The sequence below is a fragment of the Natator depressus genome, chromosome 8 (genome assembly GCF_965152275.1).
Source record: "Natator depressus isolate rNatDep1 chromosome 8, rNatDep2.hap1, whole genome shotgun sequence".
Lineage (NCBI taxonomy): Eukaryota > Metazoa > Chordata > Testudines > Cheloniidae > Natator > Natator depressus.
Genome location: NC_134241.1, coordinates 63883188 through 63907958, shown reverse-complemented (window position 1 = coordinate 63907958; position 24771 = coordinate 63883188). Strand labels below are relative to the sequence as shown.

The window sequence follows — 24771 nt, the reverse complement described above, 5'->3', positions numbered from 1 at the left end:
CAACAGTAATCCGCCCAAAGTAGGCTGGACTGGTGCAAATTGGATGGGTCTTGTACTGAATGTTGCCACAACAAAACACACAATGAAGAGATAGACAATGGTATATAATTCCCCCTTCACTCCCAGTTATTACAAAGGCACACCAGACCCAAAAATCAGCATGACCAGCCAGTCTCAGGGAATCCAGCAACTTTTACAGGCAGAAAAACGTGCCAAAGACAAACTAGAAGAAGCCAAAAAGAGTAAGTATCTGGCCTGTGTTTACTGTATTTTCCCACTGAATACTCATTAGATAAAAACCACAGTATTTATTTTTAAATGTTGTGTTCTTTTTCCTGGCCAGTGCAACTGAGCTGCCCTGGAAGGTATTGCCATTTGCTGCTGGTTTAGCTCAGATGCAAATTACTATCCCCCAGAGCAAATGGGAAGCAGACAGGGTACTGTACCTGTCAACGCCACTATCTAGCCCTAAATGAAGTCAAAGTGAGTTTTGCAAGAGTTAGGGATACAACGTTAGGCCCTTAGTTATGATAACTTAAAGCTTGTGGCTGCTTACTTTTGATTTGGAGGAACTATAAAAAAAATTAGTCAGCCAAAAGGAATATTTCCAAATCAGAAATCTGGATAATTGATAAGCATAATTATATACATGTACTTAAACTGTGCCCATACTTAATCAGGACCTGAGATGCCAGGTGCACTTACTCTGCTGTGCATGAACATACATTCCTACTGTCATCACCTCAACCACTGCCACACCACATGGGATACTCGCAAAGCCTTTTTAGCTTAAAACACCTTCCAAACCCCTTGGAGCCAGAAACTGACATCAGAATGCTAAGTGCTTCTGACAGTGCTGAGGCACGGGGATGAGAGTTAGAGTCCGGAAATACAGAAACCCAGCTATTGTTTTGTCAAAGTTACAAAACATATTTATTGATCAAGTACCTGCTTCATCTATATTATTTTTAAGCAAATTATGTTTGTCTCCTCTTTAAGAATTATTGGTGATGAGGAAACAACTAGAACCTGTCCCTGTCATGAACTATTTTATTATTTAGTATCAGAAACAGGGCAAAAGGTAAGACCTTTCTCTAAAAAGGACAAATTTGAAGTACCAGATTCACTCACAATCTAAAGAACTGGGACAGATTTTTGTCTGTATGCTAAATATTGCAATCTGTGCCTATTAGTGTAAATGACAAAACTCTAAATGACTTAAGTGCAAGTAAGGTCAGGCCTTAGCAAGATTCCCATTTGGGATTTCTAAGATCTAGTTTACAGAAAGTTTGTGTACCGGTATGGTCATTTTGGCTAGGGGGATGCTTTTTTTACTGTAATAATTATAGTGGGACTGGTGCTTAAAACAGGCATATTGTATTCTCCTTGCCTCACAGGAATAGCTATAGTAGTGTAGGTATAGTCTACAGTAGAAAAGGTTGCTCTATGAGTGTAGCAATACCACAAAAACTTCCTAGTATAGACAGTTTTTACCAGCAAAAATATGCTTTTAGAGCAGGTCCTCAAACAAAATAAGGTACACCAGCAATTGGATTTTTATGCCAATATAGCTGCGTCTACACTAGGGCTTTTGCTGGTATAACAGTGGTCTATTGATGGTATTTTCAGAATTCTTCTATGAACCATAATTTAAAGCATTATAGTTTTTTATTCACTGTTTGAATGTCCGTGTTTCACAGCAGTAATTTAACACAGACCAGATATACTAGTTTAAATCCAGAATAATTTCAACAACTTCAAAAGAATCACTCTGGATTTAGACCTATGTAAATGACAGCAGAATTTGACTTATGATTGGAAATAAATAAAATAGAATGTAAACAAAAAAAACAAATATTTCTGAAACAGTCATTTAAAAATACTAATGTATCTGTTATAATTATCACTTAACAGGTAACCTGTGCACATAGTAATTTGTAAAGCAAGTCAAGCATATTCTGTTTCAATTCAGAAACCACCAACTCTGAGCCAATTTGTACCAGTTAACATCAGAAGATCCTGCTCACAGGTTGGCAATCAGCAAATCTCAGTTGCAAAGCAAAACAGTGAACTTGTCCTACCTGTTCTAATGCAACCCTTTCTATGTTAACTGTAAATATGACCTACACTGAAAAACAGCTGTTGTGCAACTTTCTCCAGTGGATTTTGCAAAGGGGATAAACAAATGTCCTCTGGAGCCTAGAATGAGACTACCAACTCATTTCATACATTGCAGAAACAACCTTTGAACCCAAATCTCCCTTTAAAATTCTGCCACCTTGCCTCCCCTATTTTCATTAATAATTATCCAGCTCTCAAAAATAAACATGCATTGTCAGAGCAGGGATGTCAGTCCACCAAGGCTCCTTTTGGACAAAACAAGAGAGAAAAGAAACACTAATAGAAATATGTTTTTAAAAACAAATGATGTATCTGGCCTTTTCTTGGTTAATATCTGGTATATAATGTAATATAAAAACTGCATATACCGATCCACTAACCTATATTAAATTTGTATAAAGTGCGGCATATCCTCCTCAAAATGAGTATTCCAAATACCTACATAACAGACAATTTAATGTGGTCTTGAAACTAAAATGTTCTAATTTTTTTTAAGAATGCCATTTTAGTGCTTGGCAAATTACCATCATGTCATCCATATGTAGACACTTACCAGAGAATCCTCAATTATGTATTTGAAATTCCAAAGCATATTTGAGCAAGGCAGCTTTAGTTTAATGGAAAGTGATACATACATTTTTTTTTTGACTAAAGTAAAATGTGGCATTTGCAGAAATGACCGATTTACCATGATTTAGTTTTTATGCATGACTTCACAAACCTGCAGCAGTCCTAAAAATCTCACCAATACTTTACTAATCAAGTCTAGTATATTACTATTAAAGAACTACTGATCCAAGAGTACATTTTTATTCCTGGCACCTTAGAGACTAACCAATTTATCTGAGCATAAGCTTTCGTGAGCTACAGCTCACTTCATCGGGCTGTAGCTCACGAAAGCTTATGCTCAAATAAATTGGTTAGTCTCTAAGGTGCCACAAGCACTCCTTTTCTTTTTGCGAATACAGACTAACACAGCTGTTACTCTGAAACCTGTCATTTTTATTCCTGGCGCTATTTAACAATACTTTCCAGCTGAATAGAGGAGATGAAGACTAATAAAGGGCTACCGAATCACAAAAGGTGAAACTGCAGCCTGGCCAGCATGATGGCAGTGTAGAGGGGTAAGAGAGCCCTCCCCCCACTCTCCCAGCACCACCTTGCAGGGGTTCGGAGCATCACAGAAGGCGAAGCACCTTCAGCAGAACTGCTGTGTCCTTTCCCATACAGGTGGGGAGAGGGGATGGGGAGCAGGCAGAGCCAGTGCTGTTCTGCTGCCTGTGCTCCCCTCCCCCAGTAAATGGGCCTTTTCAATGAAATTCTCTTGGTGGAAGATCTGATTATTGTTGCTGAAGTTGGTGGCCATGGTTTTTGGTCAAAACTCGAAGTCAGCATAATTATACGTTTACACACACACACACACACACACACACACACACACACACCCCATGTCAAATTTATTTATTGATTATTTTTGCCCCTCCCAAAATGAATATAGCTATCTCTCTTTGTCATCAGAATGGCCTTCCTGCCTTCAGATATTTCTAGCAGACGCTTCTCAATAGCCTTGGCTGAATTTCAGTTTTGTGCCACCACCAAACATGTAGTACCAGATCCACTGACTTGAGCAGAGCTACACTGATTTACACAGGCCGAGAATCTGACCCAGAAAGTCATCTGTATCCCTGAACAACAGGCCTAACTTTGAAAAGCAAGACTTGTTGTGCAGATAGGGTAGCAGACAAGAGGTTAGCGTTAGACAAACTGATTCATTAATTTTGGCGTGCCTCTAGTAAAACAGCAGGTTTAGATATATTAATACTTAATTTAATCAGGTGCAGCAGTTGATGCCCTATTACAGACATAGGCAGCAATGTCCACTAGCAGCAATTCACCCGTAGCTCTTCCAAAACAAAGTCACTGATGTGCCATGACCAATGGTATCATGGAGAAACTAAATGGCTGCCACTGTTAAGTGACAACCAGTGTGTGGCAGCAGATATGGTATATCTTACTTACTAGAACACAGTAAAAAAATTTCTGTTTTTTTTTCTTCATCAGATTAATTACCAAAACCAGAGAAATCCAATTTTGTAATGTGTCTTAGTTTATTTAATATGGGGTCAGGAGGGATTGTTTGTGACCAAATGGGTAACAAATGTACTAGAGATGGGCCCCAGCTGGAATCCCAAATTTGAAACTCCCCCAGACTTAAGGGTAGCTTAGTTAGTTCTCGAGAACCAAACCCAGATTGTGGATGATGTACATCAGCACAGCTCCCATCAAAGTCAATTGGAGCTCCATGGGTTTACATCTGCTGAGAATCTGGCACCCTCATTTAATTATTAAGGGGTAGCGCTATAAAGCTTTAACTGGAAACCCAGATCTGAAGACCTTCAAATTTAGAGGGGTTGTATTTCAAAATAAAGACCCAACCCCAGCTCCAAATTCTGTTGCTTAGGCCAACCTCAAGTATTTACATGAGTCATTCAATCTATGCTTACTGCTTCTGGATATTTGGAGCAGTAACAGAACCTGATGTAGCAAAGTCTGATTCAAGAAATAGAACCTGTGGAAAAGAATATACTTTAATCTTAAATGGGTAAAAAAAATGTCCATCCTCTGCCCTTCTCTACAAACTCTTAGTGATCTCCAGTGACATGTGGACTCTGACAAATCTAATTAAGTAAACATAAAAACATTCCACACGATGGGCTGATGTTCAGTAAATCCACCAGGTTCTACACTGTGTATTGCTCCTTCTGTATAAAGGCTTTATATAATCATACCTGATCCCTCCTTGAATCCCACAATAAGCACATTCAGTGAGTCAAGTAGCCCATAAATCAGTACGAGGCTTTTAGGAATTTACTGCTTCTAAATCTATTCACTGAAATGCTGGTAGTGACTTGGGACTGGCCTGCTCACTGAGCAGATAATTTACCCCTGAATCAGTCATTTTTACTTAGAATTTTCTTGAGTTACAGACCCAGTAAAAGCACTTTTTCTGGCAAACTTCAGATTCATTTTTGAGCTATGCCTAGGAGAGTTATATTACTATATGTTACATCTGATATGGCTTCATACGTACAAAACAACTGAAACCAATCCACAGTAGCATGATGTACTACAGAAGAAATGAACAATTGCCTCAATCTGATGCTGTTGTCTGAACTAAATCATGTACCAAAAGTGGATAGTTAGGGCCTGAAAGTGTTCTTACTTACACCAGTTTTACAACAGGTTTCAGAGTAACAGCCGTGTTAGTCTGTATTCGCAAAAAGAAAAGGAGTACTTGTGGCACCTTAGAGACTAACCAATTTATGTGAGCATAAGCTTTCGTGAGCTACAGTATGCATCCGATGAAGTGAGCTGTAGCTCACGGAAGCTTATGCTCAAATAAATTGGTTAGTCTCTAAGGTGCCACAAGTACTCCTTTTCAGTTTTACAACACTGATTTCAGTAGAGTTACTCCTGATTTACACTGGTGCAACTGACATCAGAATCAGGCCTTCAGTGTCTAGCAGACTCTGAGAAATGGCATTTGAGGACTACATGCAGGGGAATTTTAGTAGGATAGATTCAAAATGTGACATCTCTTGGCAAGTTGCACTGTAAGAGCAGATTAAAGCTGATCAAAATGCTTAATAATGTATAAAGGCCTGGCATATTTAAGGATAGTGTGGGAGGGGTTGTGGGATTGGCTGGTTTTATCTTAGAAATATAAGGAACATCAACTCTTATCTCTCCGCTTTTGCTGAAGAACTTATCTGGGGGTTTCAGAAAAGGATTTTTTTTTAACTCTCACACTTTAAATGAAGGGGGGTGCATGTGATGAGCCTTTTGCTCCAAAGCATTAATAAGTGTAAAGTTGTGAATAGGTGTTAACCAAAAAAGAAGATCTTTTAAATAGACTAAGATTTGCTTTCTTAAATGCCCAACGTTCACTCTCATGGCTCTTGGGTGTGTGTGAACAAATGATTTTTTGGATCACTGACTGAAACAAAAATTGAAAATAAATTGGTTCAAGTCAACCCAAAACAAATATTTCTGGCAAACTGAAAAAGTAAAAAAAATATCATTTTTGCTCAGCCTGAAACAAAATACTTAATTTGAGTGGCTTTTACCTATTTTAAATAAAGCTGAAGTAAAATTTCAAATAAAAATCTAAACTTTTGTTTTGAAAACATCAGCATGAAATGTTTAAATTTTTAGAATTTTTTTTTGACCAAAACAATCCAGCAAATTTTATGCAAATTCACAAAATGTTTTGGTTGACCAGAATCTACAATTTTTGGCCAAAAAAAAAAAAAAGTTTCATCTGAAAAATGTCATTGTTCTCTGCTTGTGATATTATCATTTCATTCATTTATACGTCATCATAGAGTCTTCCAGGCATGACAAGACCTAATATAAAAACAAAAAAACACAAAAATGACAAACCCATTTCTTTTTCCCCCTTGTGGATCAGTTTTAAATCTAGCATTTTATAGCTCCCTCCAGGAGTGCTGGAACAATTTTTATAGTAGGGGTGCTGAGAACCATTGAACCAAACTGTAAACCTTGTATAAATAGAAACCACTTCAAGCCAGGGTCTACGGCAGCACCACCAGCACCCCTAGTTCCAGCAACTATGGTTCCCTCAGCTGACAAGTGCTGGTTTCCCAGACAGCAGTTTGTGGAGAATTTGTAGGATCCTGTAGGGATTAGGGGGATTTTGACAAAATCCTATGAAACAAATACACATATAGATATCAAATTCCAACAGTTATCACAAATTCACCACTTGTTTCATGTTCCGATTCCATAAGCAACATGTTTCTATTAATTCTCTCTCTCTCCTCCTACACAGAGCATCCTGTCAGATCCAGGAGTTACATATATCATATCCAACACTGCACTGATTTTACAGGCTGCGAGTACTCATTGACATCAGTGTGACTGTTCACAGTGTGTAAAGTTAAGCATGTACATAAGTCATTTCAGAATCAGGGCCTTAGTCTTTATTACAGCGTAAGGGTCACTTAGCATAATACAGTAAAAGCTGGGTTATCCGACACTTTATCAACCAGAAAGCGCTATTAACTGGCATTTCTGATATCTCCCATCTAGTAACCGGGACTAGTATACTGCCCAGGAGGTTATGCAATTGTACATTCTGCACTCTACTTTCATGCAAAAGAGGCAGAAGACAAGTAAGCAAGCTGACATCAGGGATTTATTCAAAATAGCAGCTTCCAGGGTGTGTCATAGGGTCATTACAGATTCAGCCCAATCTCCTATACCTTCTACATCTACAATGATAATTGATGTTGATAATGATGACCCTGATGCACTGCAAGATCCTGAAGTGTCTTCTGAATCAAAGATTAAATTATATTCAGTATAGTTTTAATGTTAAGTGTATTTTTAGTGATCTGGGTGTATGCCATGCGCTTCCCATAGTGATATATAGTTTCATAAGATAACCTACTGTATAGAAAACTTTACCTGTATAAACCTAAGTGCTTCAAGAAACCAACCACTCTGCAGTGCACTACTGGATTGATGAGTCCCTGTATACTATTTTATTCTTGATTCATTTTATTGTATTCTAATTCTTTGAAAATTGGTATTCCATTGGTAAGTATAACTCTTAGCTAACCGCACACTCCTGACCCCCTCCCCATTCCTAACATGCCGGATAACAAAGATTTTTCTGTAATAAATAAATAAATAAATTATTGATTTTGCCATCACTTTCATGTTTCCACACATTAGAAAACAAAAGCTGCTTTGATGTCCTCTGTGTCTTAAATCACCCACCTGTGCATTTTACAAGTGTTTGGATGAAAGGGGGGCGGGCAATAAAATGTAAATGTTGCAACTTAGCTTGTTAGTGGCTGAGCTGCATCTTCAAAGTGCCTTGGAAATTTGCCAGCATTAAATAGAATCCAGTTGGCGTGGACTGAAGGGTTCCTGGCAGCGAATCAATACAGCAAATCTTATAGAATAATGTCTCTTCCAATCAGTGACAACTCAAACCTGTTCTCTGATTGCTACCGTTGCCAATTAAGCAAAGATAAGCATTTTATTTGAACATGAAGCAGTGATAAGAAATGGTCATTTATGTTGTGATAAAGAAAATCAGTTGAAAATGCCGTATGCTCTATTGTTGACAACCCTACCCATTTTTTATGATTGTTGTGTACTTGTAGACAAGAAGGGCCTGATACCATAGGTTGGGTGCTTTCGTGACTTAGGACCACAAGTTCTATTGGCTTTCAGTGGAACCTGTGTTCCCTAAATCATTTAGGCACTCCTGAAAATCTTACTAGTAATCTGCACGCAATCAAAACTCTCAAGTACTTTACTGGGGATTCAGCACATGGAATACTATGCTGTGTAGAATAAGTACTGTGTGGAGACAACCATCTCTTCAGGCACAATGCTAATTTCAAAGTAACCCTATGTTTCCTCTCTCTGTCCAGGAAAGGGAAAGAGACTGAAGCAAGCCAAAGAAGAAGCCATAGCAGAGATAGACCACTACAGGTTACAGAGGGAGAGGGAATTCAGGCACAAACAATCTAATGTAAGTAAGAAGCTTACATACATATTTCACAATGTCCATGGAAGTCAATAGAGAAGGGGAGGACATGATTCAATAAGCATTGTATTAGGTCCTTACTGTAGATCCTTTATATACGGTACACTATCAGCTGTCCAACAATTCATAATGAATTTACTTATTCACTGAAAATATTAGCAATGGGGCTGGACTTCAAAGTTCGGCTCTTTTCACAAACTTCAGGGACTTTTGGATCTGGGGCTTTGGATCTAAACCTTACTAAAATTCAGGACTGTTCAGATGCTGGGGATCATTCAGGCCCGTCTTTTGGGAAATATATATAATGCACATATTTTTTTAAAAGTACCTTCAGTTTCTCTTTTTTAATGCCAGGCAGATTTTCTGTTAACATCAGAGCAGAAGCTGGAATAAGGTACAATTCTGGTTGCTAACTAATATACAAAGAGTTGAGCTGCAGTGACTCAAAGCTTATCGATGTCAACGGTTATCTTTCCACTGACTTCAGAAGGCTTTGGGTCAGGCCCTATGAAAAGCTATTGCGTTTATTCATTTATAGTGTCGGACAAAATTTTACAGGCAAAACATTTTTTCAGTGAAAAATGTAGATTCGGCAACACCACAACGTTTTACAAGTTTGTGTTTATGTCATCAAAGTTTGGTTGCAAAAAAACCAAAACAAAAAACAGAATTCTGATCAGATGTGAACATTTTGTTTTGGAAAATTTTTGGTTTGAAATGACTTTTCATTGCAAAATTTCCTTAATTTGTTTATTTACATAAAAATCCAAAATGATTCACCAAAAAGTTGAAAAATATTCATTTTTGGTCCAAGCCAACAATTTTTTTTTTACTTTTTTAAACTGTCCGTGAAATGCAAAAATCTATTATTTATCTAGTTCTGATCATTTAATGTTAGCTTCCAACTATGCACACAGCAACATCTGTTCAAAACTGATTTTTTTTTCCATGACATTTTTCAGAGTAAAATAGTAATCTGGCTGGCATTTTTGCACCTGAATTTCTGAATTTTAGTAAATTTTAGATATTCCATCATTTTTCAATTTTCTTTGCTGTTTTCATGAAGGGGTATCACAAACTATTCTCTTTGCTTTACTGGACTTCCTTTTTGTCTGATTCCGTGTAAAGCTACAACAGCTGAATGGGGTGGGGAGGAGAAGAGGAAGTCAAATTTATCAGCTTGTCACTTCAGCCAGAGTGTCATCTCCAAGAGATAATCTCACAGTAAAGCAGGCAGACTTGTCCTGCACATACTATTTCAGATTTTTACTGACAATTGAAAAAAAGGTAAAATATCTTTCAGATGTGTTCACCTTTACATTCAAGCCAGAAAGAGAGAAACTGTCGTCTGATGTCTGAAACAGCAAAGGAGACAGAAATTTCTCTGCGCCTTACTTTGAGCAAAGGAGAAAGAAATTTCTCTGTGCCTTATTTTGAGCACAATCTTCTCATTACACCCACAATTACCACATTGAGCTAATATTGTAGATTGTGGATTGAAGCAGTTTACACAAGATGACAAGAGCACATACAGCTCTTCCAAAGCCAGCATGTTGTAAACGATCATTACAACCCTCCTTCACTTTCCCTGACCCCTTTATGTCGGACATTTGTCTGTCCCAGAAGAATGACAACATTATTAACCCAAGCCTGGAGGGCAGTAAGGAGGGCAGTGCCAGAGCAGTGGTCCCTAACTAGTTCATGTGCTGGCTCATGTGTTCCTGTGAAAACATTTATAATTCCACAGTTATTACAGCCACATTTAAAGTTCCCCATTGTACTTAGCATCTTGACTGTGGCTCATTAGAGACATGTTGGACTAAATTCTGTGTGGACTCATACCCCAGCCACAACATATCAGACCATAATAAACAATAACAATAAACAACAATTGGTGTTGAATAAGAGTGATAATTGCTAATATCCACTTTAGCAGCGTGCAAAATTTGAGCACAGATCTGGATCCAAAATTTGCCAAACGGCCCTATCTTTATAACAGACTAAATCAACTCTCTCCCCAGGATTCTAACTTTGGGGTGTACAAAATCCCTTTCTGAATGTTGAGAGTCTCTCTCATAGTGAAATAACACTATGGCCCTTCCACATGAGGATCTCCAAGAGCTCGATAAACATGAATGAATTAAGCCTAAGAAATGGGGTGTAAATAAGTGCATAATTTACCTGGTTAATTTAAACTACAATGAACAGGTTACACAACATCCTTAAGGTATGGCACCTACCTATGGAGATACAAGGCCTGATGCTGATCTCATTCATACCAGATGTAAGATTAGGAGCAACACTATGGAAGTCATTGGTCTGACACTGCGGTAAAATCCTCAAAGTCAAAACAGATCATAACTTAAATACAACATCAAATGAAGTTCAATAATATGAAGGGTTTGGAACTCAGTAGTAGAAAACAAGAACATGAAAAAATCCAGGCAGAAATTCAATCATTAATTAACTTACAATACTGTATGTTTTTCCTGTGGTGTGAATTAAGGGGGAAGGGTCCCTGGTGTGGAGGAGGCTCCACCCAAGTGCATAGTAACACTCTTGAGCATTTTCCATGGGGTTGATTTGGAGACAACATCTAGCTACCCTGAATCTGCATAAAGTTCTCTCTATGGAGATGGCTCACTATGTGGAAGGAGTCAGATCTTTCCCAAGTAAAGGCCCTCAGGGTTTGGCCCAAAGTTAAGATACATATAATGCTAATTATTATCCTCAGAAAAATAATTATTACAGATAATAATAATCTCTTCCCAGCATTTAAAATTGTTTGTTTCCTTTTGTTTCTCTCAAACTAGCAAAAGTTTTAATTCTATAATATAGACCAATTGTTTAGTAGATGCTACTTAGAAAATGAATATCATTTCAATGGAAATCCTTCCAAAGGATAATCTTTATTCATTCACTTTGTCATCTTTGAAGGCCAAAATTGGGCTAAAGTCACAAGGAAAATGAATTTGGTGATATTAGGTGAGCAGCAAGAGACCACTGATTTGGTCGACTTCATGTACCCTCTCTACACACACATAACATACATCATTTGAAAGCTTATTATGTCTACTTTAAGATGAAGTATGTTGTGGACCTGTCAAGTGGTGCTGTTACCATAGAAATGAGAACAAACAATGACACTATCAACATGTTAAAATGACCACTTTGAAATATTTGCATTAGTTTCTGGTAGTTTAATGACTCTCTGTACTATTTCAAGACATGAAATCAGATTTTTTTGTGACCTCAAATCATCACAATAGCAATCTAAAGGGTAAAACAAAATGTAATAATAAATTTGTTAAGAGCACTCAGAGCCTCAAATGCAAAAAAAATCACAAGCCACGTAGAACACAGCTGAATTGCTTACCTGCAGCATTTGATTTGCAGTACAAGCTGCATACACATCAGAATCAACAAGAAGCTCTAGCAATCCTGCATCTCCCCAGAATTTCCCAATACATGCTATAAAATAGCACAGGGTACAGATCATATTGGTACCAAGTTCATTTGAGAGAGTCCATTTCACTTGCCGAGCAACAGCAGACAGCTGCTGCTTCTTGGTGTCAACAACATGCTGCTGTCCTACAGCGGCAGACATTTCAGCACTGTAGGACAGACTCTGGCCCTGGCAGCTGTCTTGTATCCACAATAGGTGCATATGCAACTACTGTGTAGGTGCTTTTCTTTGTTGCAAGCTATCAATATAATTTGGTATTGGCAGGACATCACGAGGTAGTAGTCTTAAAGACACCAGGAGAAATCTTGGACAGAGTTCATTGGTAGGATACCAAAGTTTATTTTCTCAAGTACTTTTTCATGGCAAGTCAGTTCTGGACGTGTTCTAGTTTTTCAAATGCTGCATACTGCATCAGAGACTCTGATTACTCGGGGAGACTAAGTGACTTTTCTTTCCCATGGTTTAGTGAATTTCTCATAATGCTGGACTATTTGCAGTCTGTTCTTGAAATAGCACTCTAGCCACAGAATGGAAGGTATTCTTTCCATCAGTGGTCTCTGTGTTGATGTCTATACTATCATCTCCGTCATGAATGAGATTTCCACCAGCATGAAGTGGTTCAATTCCGTTTGGAATGAGCACACCTCACTGGAGTCTTTCTACTTCGGTTGTTGCCGCATTAGTCATGAATCACCTTAGCTCATCATAATTGATGCAGAATCCCTGATGATGTTGTATGTCAGTTAAATTGCATGACCCAAACTCAGGTGTAGCTTTGTAGCAAAGCTTATGTGTAATGGTGTGATAATTTTGGACCTGTTAAATACTATGCACTGCACAACTGACTGTCTTCTGAGGTATGACACTCATTGCTGTCTGAGTTATATGCCTCTTTATCTAGCAACCAAAGGACAAACTCCTGCACTAATTAGGGTACAAAAGCAGCTAAGCTCTGTAAACTGCAATCACCTGGCATTGGATAATATGCGGAGGCTTTCATTTCGGCTATTTCAGACTGAAGGACTGAAGTAGCATTATGCAAAACCACTTGTTCATTTGAAAGCTGTTCATCAGGCTCACTAATCAGAAGACAATCTATAAAACATCTGGATGAGTTAAGTTCCTGCTTCAGATGACTAGCAGCTAACGTCATTGCACTGCAGAGAATGATGGTAGACTTGCCTTGTCCATGTTGTGCATGGAATGAATTTGCAAAACCTCATTGTTGTTTCTAATCTTACCTGTAATTTGGGACTGGAATAGCTTGCAGCTTCTACATCCGAGAGAAGTAGAGCTTTATAGCTTTGTAGCAGCTTGGACAGGAGAAGAGCCTTCTTGTTTCACATAAGATCATTGTCTATCTCTTCAATCAGCTGATAAAATGCAGTGTCATAAGTGTAACTAGATGGTTTTGCTTTAAGATTTATTTTACATAAATAGGAAGAAAGGCATGCTGAGTGATACAGTGCATCCTTAGCAATCAAGTCTTCCACACATAGCCTGTGCAACATGTCATCATCTCCTCTTTCAAGTGCTGTCTCCCTTACATAGGTTGCTCTCTAAAATGTTTCTAATTTACAACATTTCTTATTTTTCTTGTGTGTTTCTCTCAAGTAAACAATGCACCAGGATCAAACACTGGAGGATGTGCTTGCTCTGGTGACTACGAAAGCATGTGAACATGATGCTCTCTGCTCAGATTCAGAGTCTGTTTTCTTTCCTGGGTTCAATACATCCCTGACATGTGCCAAATTTGACTTGCTTGTGTTTTTCCAAAAGAAGCCCCGGTGATAGAATATTGGTGGCACATCACCTAAACTAGAAAACTCATCCAGTCGCCACCAATACAATTCATCTCTCCTGGCTTCGGCTGCCAGCACCACAGAATTCTGTGCAGCTCTGGTGGCTTCTGACAGTTTTGCGTTCTTTTGATTTTTTTGACAAACAACTCATTTTTCAATGTTTGTGGGGAGTCTTTTTCTCTTTAACATAAGCTTTACGGGACTTGTATCCTCCACAACTTCATATATTTCCCTGTGAAGGTAAAATTCCCAAGGTATATTGTGAGCATTATCACAACCACTACCACCATTTTTCATTTTGTAGACGTATACAAATTTGTGCTAAATTAGATACAGTTTAGACCTATGGTACTATCAAAATTGCCATTTCCATTTAGTGAGCACTTGATTGAAGCCCAGCATGAAGCTGTGTATTGTCATCTCTAACATGAATACTGATCTGTGCAAAATTAAATTTAAAAGCTAGATTCTAGAATATTTCAATGGCTTGTACTACATGCATAGGCAATTACAAATTAAAACCTCCTACCAGGCAAACTGTTTGCTACATTGTATGTACAAAAGCTTATAAATGGAGGCACAGTACATTAGGAATTCACATGCATTTAAATCTACCCACTGTGCAGTATAAACCATCGGCACATAATCTGCTACTCCTGGTGCCCAACCTTCAGCAAGAGTCTGATCTGGTCAGCAAATTTCAGTTGAAAATAGAGGAAACTATAATCACTTGTGAGACCCTGACAATTCAGAATATGCAATGCAAAAACGTTTCATGTAAGTATATTGCAATATGTTGATATTTGCCCTTTTTATCACATGCTAAACAGCGTCATCATTTCTGAAAAGAAAAACAAACTTGGCCATGCAAAACCAATATATATATTTTTAATACATTGTCATTTGGTAGCTTGGACCAATAAACACCACATTGAGGTGTTGAAATTAATGTAAACAGTATTTGTGGAACTGTGCAAAAAAACGACAATCAATCATTTTGGGTACCCTTGTTTCACTTTGCCTTAAGGCTTACAGTACCCCTTGACAGCTCTACATCAGACCTCATCTAAACACACACAAAATAAATTTTCCAATGATACATGATGAGGGTGTGCCAACATTAAACTCCAAAAATATGGCCCTTTTTGGAGAATTGCTGCTCACCTATATGCTCCCTTGTATCTTGTGACCATTGGACCACAACACAATTTGCCTCAACAAGTAGCCTCTGCTCAAGAGAGCCACAAGACTGAAACAGTAGTAAGGGTGTGCCTTGGAACCACAAAACCTAAAATTCACACTATGTATTGCTCCTTTATCACACTCACAGGATGTTCTCTTTAGCTATGGGTAGCTACTGTATATTGCACTATTTTTAGAATTATCTGCAGCAACAGCCCAGAGAAAAACTGGAACGCTTATGGAAAAGCCCTATAGAATTTAATATTGATGAGTACAACTGGATTCTATAGAGATCTAAGAGGCTATCATTCTCTATTCATTTCTTTTCCCAGGTTTTGTGAGCCATCCTACAGCAGGGTATAATGTTCGATTAAACTCTTTAGGACTTTTCTATAAGGGAAGCACACTCACAGGAAGTTGGGGCAGTGGAGGGATGAAGTCACAGATTTGGAATGTGTGCATCTGTTTACAACATAACCTTGCTAAAATGTTCAGCTAGTCTAGAAAGAAGGGAAGATACAATTACATCCAAAGCGAATGTCCTGATATTTATTGTGCCAGAAGCTGTCTGGTATTTGGCCAGATAAGAAAATGTAATATTAAAAGGCCTCAAATGAGGCCTATTGAGGGTTATACATCAGTAACCATGGAAGATGTTTCAGTGCTTTGGAAACACAAAGGCTTCATTTTTAATTTATTTATTTATTAGGAAGCATTCCCATCTTCCACACTTCAAAAGCCATGGTTTGCATTAATTTTGTGAGCTCAAACAAACCTATCAGTGATAGAATGTAGTGGATTAATCAATAAAATGAAAATATTCAAAAATGTTAAAGAGAAAAAACTCTTCATAAACATTGTACGCAACAGTGACATTGGAAACCTGCACTACGTGGGGACATTTCATCGCTAACAAGTATCCAAAGCGTTCCCATTAATCCTGTTTATTATGTTTATGGTTTAATCTACTTTAAACCTTACTTTTACAGAGCACTGTGAAAGGTTTGCATAATGTTTATGTTCGGGGATAGAAAGACATTCTTAGAGGCTGCCCTGGCTACAGTAAACACGGCTGTGATGTAAGCCTTTATTTTGCTCATAGGGTTTCTCTTGTTTTGCCTTTGTAGATAATGGGATCCCAAGGTAACCTTTCCACTAAAATAGAAGAGCAAACAACAGAAAAAGTCCGAGACATCACCAGTAGCTTCCACAAGTATATGGAAAACATAATGAAACAACTTTTGAACATGGTATATGACATCAAGCCTGAAATCCACCCAAACTACAGAGACACAGTTTAAATCCCATTGATGTGTGCATGTATCAACGGAAGGCACACTGTTTTCCTAGTAACCCAAATCATCATCTCCTTTATGGGATTGTCTGTACGTGAAAGAGAAACACTAAGCCCAAAGCACACAGCCACACACCAAAATTTTTGTGTGACAAAATGCTACAAGGTTTCACAAGAATTTGGTGGAATGGATTTGTTTTTCCTATTGATAGCTATTACCCTGTCATTTAAATAGTAGAAAGTTGACAACAGCAGAACAAGTGATTCTTTGACACTGACAGCTTTTTAGTGGGTGTCTTTATTTCTTTTCTTATATCAAGTGTTCTGTACTACTGGGGGTGTTGCATGAAATTGTTTGTCCCAATCCTTAGTACATTTAAAATGATCAGATATGTAATAATGTTTCATTTTACTTAAAATTAAAGAACTTCTTTCTTGTTTTGAGCAAATGGACTGTGTTGGTTATGGATATTATAGTAGTAGGCTGTTTCAGTTTCCTGTATGCATTTGCAATGACCTGTCTAGAGTAATGACCCTTAAATCACAATTCAGACAAGGTGGGTGACCAACACGACTAGAACAACGCTACATGCAGTAACATAGTTCATATTTCCACAGTGATGGCTCTTCGTAATTTGTAAAATGTAAATGCACAATATAGTTCTGGCTGATTTTACATATTTACCTGCCCATGCCACTCTCAAAGAATTGTCCTACTGTTAAATTGCACCATATACCCTACAGGCTTTGCTTTAGGTCTGAAAATCGATATAAATGATTTATACTAATAATGAAATAGCTTTAGCTCAAGATACATAACAGAATATCTGTCATGAAGCAAAAAAAATTAGGTAGGGCTGTTTTCTGCAATCCTTACATTGAATAGTACCTAAATCCATGAGGAGTTTCACTGAAGTCAAATTACTTAGGGCCAGATCCTGTTGCTTTTACACTGGGCCAGATTCTCCCATCTTTACTCACCTTGAGTAGTACGTGAGTCCTCAAATAGCTCCATTGATTTTTGTGGAGTAGAATACTACTCAAGGTGAGAATAGCAGAATCTGGCCCATCCTGATTCAGCCCCTTAGAAGTCATTGGAAAAACTCCCATTAACTTCAATGGGATTTTGATCAGGCCCTATGTCATGAGCCCAGCTGAAGGCTTGTTTTCATTAGAAAATTATGTCAAGTTAGATCATAACCTTAAGGAGTTGCAATAACTAGCAAAACAATTACCATGACTTTTTTTAGTCTATGTAGACTGAAACAAGTTGTGTTCCACTTCATGCCAGTGGGTCATAGGCAAATCCTTGTTCCAGTTAGGTTTACCCAGATGACATGGTGTTAAACACAGCTTGTCTCTGTGCAGAGAGACTGCACTGCCATAGTAAACTGTGTCAGTTAATATGAGTCCTCAAGGTTGTATCCTAATTCTATATAATCATCTAGTGAAAACAAGTGCTGATTATTACATTTTCTGTGGTTGCTTAGACTCTGTGTATACAAGCATACTTCAGACATGAAAATTTATGTCTGTTCTGAATTCCAGACTAAGAGAATACTGAGTATCAAGGAAAATATTTTTTGGGTGGCTTCTTAGCAGTTGCTAACAGAGCACTTATTCTGATGTTTCAAAATGAAAAGATACACTGATTTGCTAGTGGAATGAAGATATGGTGTGAGTTAAAGCAATTCAGGGAGAATGGTGTAAGACAATTTCTTGTAATGGTTGCAACTTAAAAGTGTGGAATAATTGTTTTCAGAAAGCTTTAAAGCTTTTCAGACAGAGGATTATCTTCTGATTTCAGTTAATCTGGTGTAATGCCAAAATAAGTACAGTGATTTTAATGGAGGTACTCCAAATGTGCACAGGATTAACTGAACCTGGTGTACAATGTAGAGGATAACTAACTTAATTGTTTCAGAGTAGCAGCCGTGTTAGTCTGTATCCGCAAAAAGAAAAGAAGTACTTGTTGCACCTTAGAGACTAACCTATACCAGAAACCTACTGACCGCTATGCTTACCTACATGCCTCCAGCTTTCATCCAGACCACACCAAATGATCCATTGTCTACAGCCAAGCTCTACGATACAACCTCATTTGCTCCAACCCCTCAGACAGAGACAAACACCGACAAGATATCTATCGAGCGTTCTTACAACTATAATACCCTCCTGCTCAAGTGAAGAAACAGATTGACAGAGCCAGAAGAGTACCCAGAAGTTACCTACTACAGGACAGGCCCAACAAAGAAAATAACAGAAAGCCACTAGCCATCACCTTCAGCCCCCAACTAAAATCTCTCCAACGCATCATCAAGGATCTACAACCTATCCTGAAGGACGACCCAACACTTCAATCTCTTTGGTCACTCAATTACAGACCTAAAAGTGGCAATTCTTCAACAAAAAAACTTCAAAAACAGACTCCAACGAGAAACTGCTGAATTGGAATTAATTTGAAAACTGGACACAATTAACTTAGGCTTGAATAAAGACTGGGAGTGGATGTGTCATTACACAAAGTAAAACTATTTCCCCATGTTTATTCCCCCCCCCACACACACACTGTTCCTCACACGTTCTTGTCAACTGCTGGAAATGGCCCACCTTGATTCTCACTACAAAAGGTTTTTTTCCCCCCCACTCTCTTGCTGGTAATAGCTCACCTTACCTGATCACTCTTGTTACAGTGTGTATGGTAACACCCATTGTTTCATGTTCTTTGTGTATATAAAATCTCCCCACTGTATTTTCTACTGCACGCATCCAATGAAGTGAGCTGTAGCTCACGAAAGCTTATGCTCAAATAAATTGGTTAGTCTCTAAGGTGCCACTAGTACTTCTTTTCTTTTTGCGGATACAGACTAACACGGCTGCTACTCTGAAACCTGACACATTGTTTCTCTGCTTCACCACAGAGCTCCACCTCTTCCTCTTTGGCTTCTAAATAAATGTTTAAAGACAAAGTGCATAGATCTTGTGGAAGTGATATGTGAATCAATGTGTGGACATAGGAGGCAGGCAAGGATTGAATACTACAGAATATATCATGAAACGCTTGATATTAAAAAGCACAAAAATCCAGCTTTTAATAATTACATTTCTAGAGCTCAGCAGATGAGGTATTTGCCTTGCAGAGAAAGGAGTGGTAAGGAAAAAATATGCACCAATAGGTTTCCCACCTGTTATTGGAAAGTTGGTGTACTAATATGATGCAATTTGGTGTATTGCTGAGCTGCATTGTATTAAAAAAAAAATTTGCCCACTAAACGACAGCAGTATGTGAAGTGATGCAGTGTTGTTTAGCAGAGCAGGGAGTAAGAGTAAATAAACCAGGGCTCTGCTCCAGTTTCTGCCATTGACTCAGTGTGTAGCCTTGGACAAATCATTTGAACTCTGTGTCACAGTTTACCTATCTGTTAAATGGGAATAATACTCCTCCCTCATAGTAAAGCATTCCACGATGCTCTAAAAAAATATTGGGCCCAATACTTCAAGTTGCTAAACCAGAGGATACTCGTGAGGGGTTCATCTCTCACTGGCCCCTCCATTATTATCAATGATGATGACATTATCATCTTCATAATGACATCATTAACAAGAATGTAACGTTGCAAACATTTATCATCTTTCTAATCACTAGATCTTCAGCTGATGTGCACTGGTGTAGCAGCATTTCTGCATTGCCAACTAGCGCAATTTTGTCACAAGTCCGCAACGTAAGATGCTTTTTGAAACATCACAGCTCCTAGATTCATACAATTAGAGGGGTATCTCTGGGTTCATTTTGTTTAAAGTAAGTTTGTAGTCCTCGTGGTTGCAGAGAAAAGCCTGAAAATGTGACCTGAAGGGTTAGAAACAAGAAGGGAAATAGAAAGAAACCAACTATGGTTTTGTATGTTTGTTTGTTTGTTTGGTAATCTCGTGCTTTTTAGGGACCTGGCTCATGATTTGTGAACATTTAGGGTCGGCAAACCTGCACTGTCCTTAATAAATCTCTGTCAGTTTACACCAACTGAGGATCTGGTCCTTCGTGACTTTCCAAAATATCGCATAGCATAGATAGAATAGTACCAATTAGAATAGCAGTTACAAAGTGATGGCAGTTAGGCACAAGTGATCAGTGAGAATACAAATTGAGCAAAACAAGTACCAAATCAATTAGCATACCAATTACCAGACACCAAGCCAACTAGAATTCCACTTTCAAACCCAATTACAATGCCAACTGCCTATTTATAAAATGATAAAATATATAATTTAAATAACATTTTAAAAATATAAAAATAGCATTTAAAAACTAATATAAACTATTGACATAAAAACAAAATGTTTTGATTGACCCCCAAAAAATAGTTTCATAGGAAATTTTCAAAATTTTGAATTTTTGTTCCTGTTCAGAATGATGTTTTCTATGTCAGAGTTTCTCATAGAACAGCTCTAGTGATATATCTGCTGCACTCATAATGTTCTAGTCTGCTTCATGACATCCCTTCCCCCTGCCCCAAGCCAGTTCCATCAAGGAGGACAGTTACTCTCCCCAACACACTGCACATTTAGTAATATGGCAGAAATTCATAGAAGCATAGAGTTGTAGGACTGAAAGGGACCTCGAGAGGTCATCTAGTCCAGTCCCCTGCACTCATGGCAGGACTATGTTTTATCTACACCATCCCTGACAGGTGTTTGTCCAACCTGCTCTTAAAAATCTCCAATGATGGAGATTCCAGAACCTCCCTAGGCAACTTATTTCCAGTACTTAACCACCATGACAGTTAGGAAGTTTTTCAAAATGTCCAACCTAAACCTCCCTTGTTGCAATTTAAACCCAGATCTTACAATAACATTGATTATTGTTGTTTAGAATTTGAACACAAATGCAGACCACAGGATGGGCACTTAGGGGGATGTTTGCAAAGGCACAAAGGCAGGAAGGTGTCTAACTCTCCTTGACTTTCTCTGAGAATTGGGTACCTAACTGCCATTGGAACCTATAAAAGTGCCCCCTCTTATAATTATAAATGAAATCAATGGCTAAATAAATCTCAGGCAATTCTCTAGGAAGGTTCCCTTGTGCCAATCTCACATCTCCTCCTGGCACTTTGTATTACAACAGGTTTCAGAGTAGCAGCCATGTTAGTCTGTATTCGCAAAAAGAAAAGGAGGACTTGTGGCACCTTAGAGACTAACCAATTTATTTGAGCATAAGCTTTCGTGAGCTGTAGCTCATGAAAGCTTATGCTCAAATAAATTGGTTAGTCTCTAAGGTGCCACAAGTCCTCCTTTTCTTTTTGTGTTACAACAGGTTTTCAATACATATACAACTGTGTAGGGACCAAAATTTCCATTTCATGGGAAATTTCATGATTTTGAAATTTGTTTTAATTCCAAATCTTACTTCCACTGAAATCAATCACAAACCACTTGTTGATTTCAGTGGGAGTAGGACTGGGTCCACAGTAGGACAGCTGCCATCATATAGCCTAATGAATTGGTTAAATCCTCCAAAGGCTTGCAATCTAAAGTTATAAAAATGCCTCTGCTGCCTCAAAAGGAAGAGCTGCACTATAAAAGATGACTTAAAACCAAACTCAGTTCCCCAGAAAAAGAGAATTAAGAGAAACAGTCAAAAGCTAGGAAGGAAATGCAACAGCTGGTTTGAGAAACTCCTGACACAAACAATTTCCAAATCTTGGGATTTTTTAGCTTGTGAAATGATATCCTGCTGCACTTGTGCTGTCAGAGTTTCTCTAGATGTCTACACTTAGGGATAAATGTTCATTAATGATCCATAGGGATTTAATGGCATGATTCCTATTCATGGGAGATCTGTGACTCCATCTAAATCCCGTCATGCAGGGTGGATAGTGTATCCATAAGAGTGTCTTCCCCATATCAGTTTCATTTCATCTTACCTGGAGAATGAATTCAGAGGGGTGTTTTTCTGACTAACCATTAAGCAATTTCCTACAAGAAAGGAAAGCAAGATTTTGAGAGTTGGAATCAGTGTTAACTGGTTAGATTGTGCATATTGTAGACTGAAATTGGCTCCATTCCCCTGATTTAGATTGCAACAGGATTTGTGTCAGTGGGATCTTCCGTAATCCAATATATTCTGAAGCCCAGATTATCAGTACAATATCATCTGCTGTTAGAGATAATCATATATATATATAGCATGACAAGTGTATGCATGAGGTTCTTTGCAAAACAGAATAAGACATAGTCCCTGCACCAAAGACAATTCAAGGGACCACGAGTAAAATCTTTGTATAAAATGGAGTGACCTGACCTGCTAGGGATCTATATCCAATAGAGCTCAGGCACTGCTAGCAGAAACATGGGAACAGGCAGAAACCTGGCACTGGCTGTGAGACCTGGGAGTCCTTAGCTACTATGGATGGGGGTAGAGCAGTCAAATGGACCACTGGTGCACAGTAGCTGGTGTACCAGTGGCTTTTGCCAAGGACACTGGGACAAACCCCTCATTTTACAGAAAGTGCCATGGACCTTTCGGGAAAAATTATCAAAGGGGCCTCAGCATGACCAGAGACCCGTGTACATGGTTTTCAAGCTCTGATTTCTGTGTTCTTGAATGTATAACTCTGAGTGCTTAAAAAGTGAAGGTGCAAATTTACACTTGCACAAACAGGCCTTGCTCAGAAAAACTGGCCTTTATTAAACACACAAAGCAGAAAGAACCTTGGTTTCTAATGACTGATCCAAAAGACCATTGCATAGTGGGACTGCATGGAACTTAACGTCTACCTTGGAAGTATGAGATTTCAAACTGTGCATCCTGAGATGAGACGTGAATCCAACCCTGAATCTTAGGCCTCTCGGCCATCCTTTCCAACTTTTCAGAAATAACTGCCAAAGACACAAAATAAGTACATTTCCAGGGCACCAAAAGGTAAACCATAGCAGAAAGGTAACCCCCCGTTTTTTGGGACTTTTTCCTATATAGGCGCCTATTACCCCCCATCTCCTAAAGGACGAGGTCTAGTAAATGAAGGGATATTCTGCAAACCTAAGTACAATGCATTTTATACAAAGCTGGCCTGGAGCTCCATTCAACAGCTGTTTAAAAAAAGACATTTCTGTTTTTGTGCTGCTCTTTCAAATTATTTAAAGGCAGAAGCAAAATCATGAGACGGTCAGCAATCAATCTTTTTTTCTTTTTTTTAACTCTTCAGAGGCACCATTGCTTTTGTTTTTGTGTGTCTGTCCCACCTTTCCATCTAAACAAATGTGACCAAATTCCCACTCACTCCCTCAAACACATCCACCTACCTCTACCTTTCTCTCAGTGAAAAGGAAGACTATTCCTGGAGTGCTGTCTGGTAGAAACCACGCACAGATAGTATTTCTGCATGGGTCAAGCAGAGTCTGCAGACTATCATGCAAGCATTGCCCCACATCCCAAGTGTCTCCACAAACACTGGAGATTACACTTCAGCCATATGTTATAGTTGGAGTTTGGTTATGCACACACCCCTTACAGGCACACACTTTTTGACATAATACTGAGCTGAAAAGCTCATGAGAACAATCTGGGAGATTACTTGATTTTCTACATCCAGACCTGGGTAGAAATATTCTGAGGTGGTACGTGCTACAGTGAGAAAATAAGTGTTTTACTTTCCTCACTGCCTTATGATCTCATAAATGACAGCTTTGTCTTTTTTCTGCTTCCCAACCCTTTTGGATTTGCATGACAGAGAGAATGGGCTTTATCTAGCAGTAACCCATCTGAAGCTGGAAGACGGGAAAGAGATGAGGGAGGGCTAGACTTAAGAAGATGCCATAGTGGAAGTCAGACCACAGATCCTCCCTCCCTACAAGAAGATAAAAAATAGGGCTGGTCAAAAAAATTCTGTCAACACTGTTTGGGGGTTTGAGTAAAATGAAAATGTTTTTTCCAGGGAAAACTTCAGTAATTCATCAAAACCTTGAAAACTGAAATAGTTTTATTCAAAATGGTGGGAATTGTAATGCAGATGCCTTTGGCTTCCATCCTCCCCCAAGCTTCAGCATTTCTGGCCAGACTAAAACTCCCATGATTCAGCCAGGGTCTCATATAATGTACCTCCCCCCTTCACCAACAGGGGAGAAAGTGGTGCATCCTTGAAGGTATAGTTTGACAAGAGAGCTAGGCCCTTAGAGATCAATGATAGCATAAGGTACCTGAACTACAATTCCCATGAGGCATGGCAGCATCAGTTTGAATTGAAACACTTCACTTTTTGGACAAAACATTTTGCCCAAAAGTCAAATTTTTCTGTGGGGGAAAAAAATGCTACTTTCCAACCAACTC

At 38.5% G+C, this 24771-nt stretch overlaps 1 protein-coding gene across 1 annotated transcript; it reads left to right on the top strand.

Annotated features, from left to right (window-relative positions):
* Window positions 1–93: 93 nt before the first annotated feature.
* ATP6V1G3 (ATPase H+ transporting V1 subunit G3) lies at window positions 94–16834 on the top strand. Its single transcript, XM_074961189.1, has 3 exons — window positions 94–242; window positions 8592–8692; window positions 16285–16834. The coding sequence occupies exons 1-3, from the start codon at window positions 98–100 to the stop codon at window positions 16456–16458; spliced, it is 420 nt and encodes a 139-aa protein (XP_074817290.1). The 5' UTR covers window positions 94–97; the 3' UTR covers window positions 16459–16834.
* The last annotated feature ends 7937 nt before the right edge of the window (window positions 16835–24771 follow it).

What these genes read in the sequence shown, in the direction of transcription:
- ATP6V1G3 (XM_074961189.1), top strand. Translation starts at nt 98, where the DNA reads ATGGTATATAATTCCCCCTTCACTCCCAGTTATTACAAAGGCACACCA. An exon ending in ACTAGAAGAAGCCAAAAAGA is followed by an intron (nt 243 to 8,591) that starts GTAAGTATCTGG and finishes CTCTCTGTCCAG; the next exon opens with GAAAGGGAAAGAGACTGAAG. An exon ending in TCAGGCACAAACAATCTAAT is followed by an intron (nt 8,693 to 16,284) that starts GTAAGTAAGAAG and finishes TTGCCTTTGTAG; the next exon opens with ATAATGGGATCCCAAGGTAA.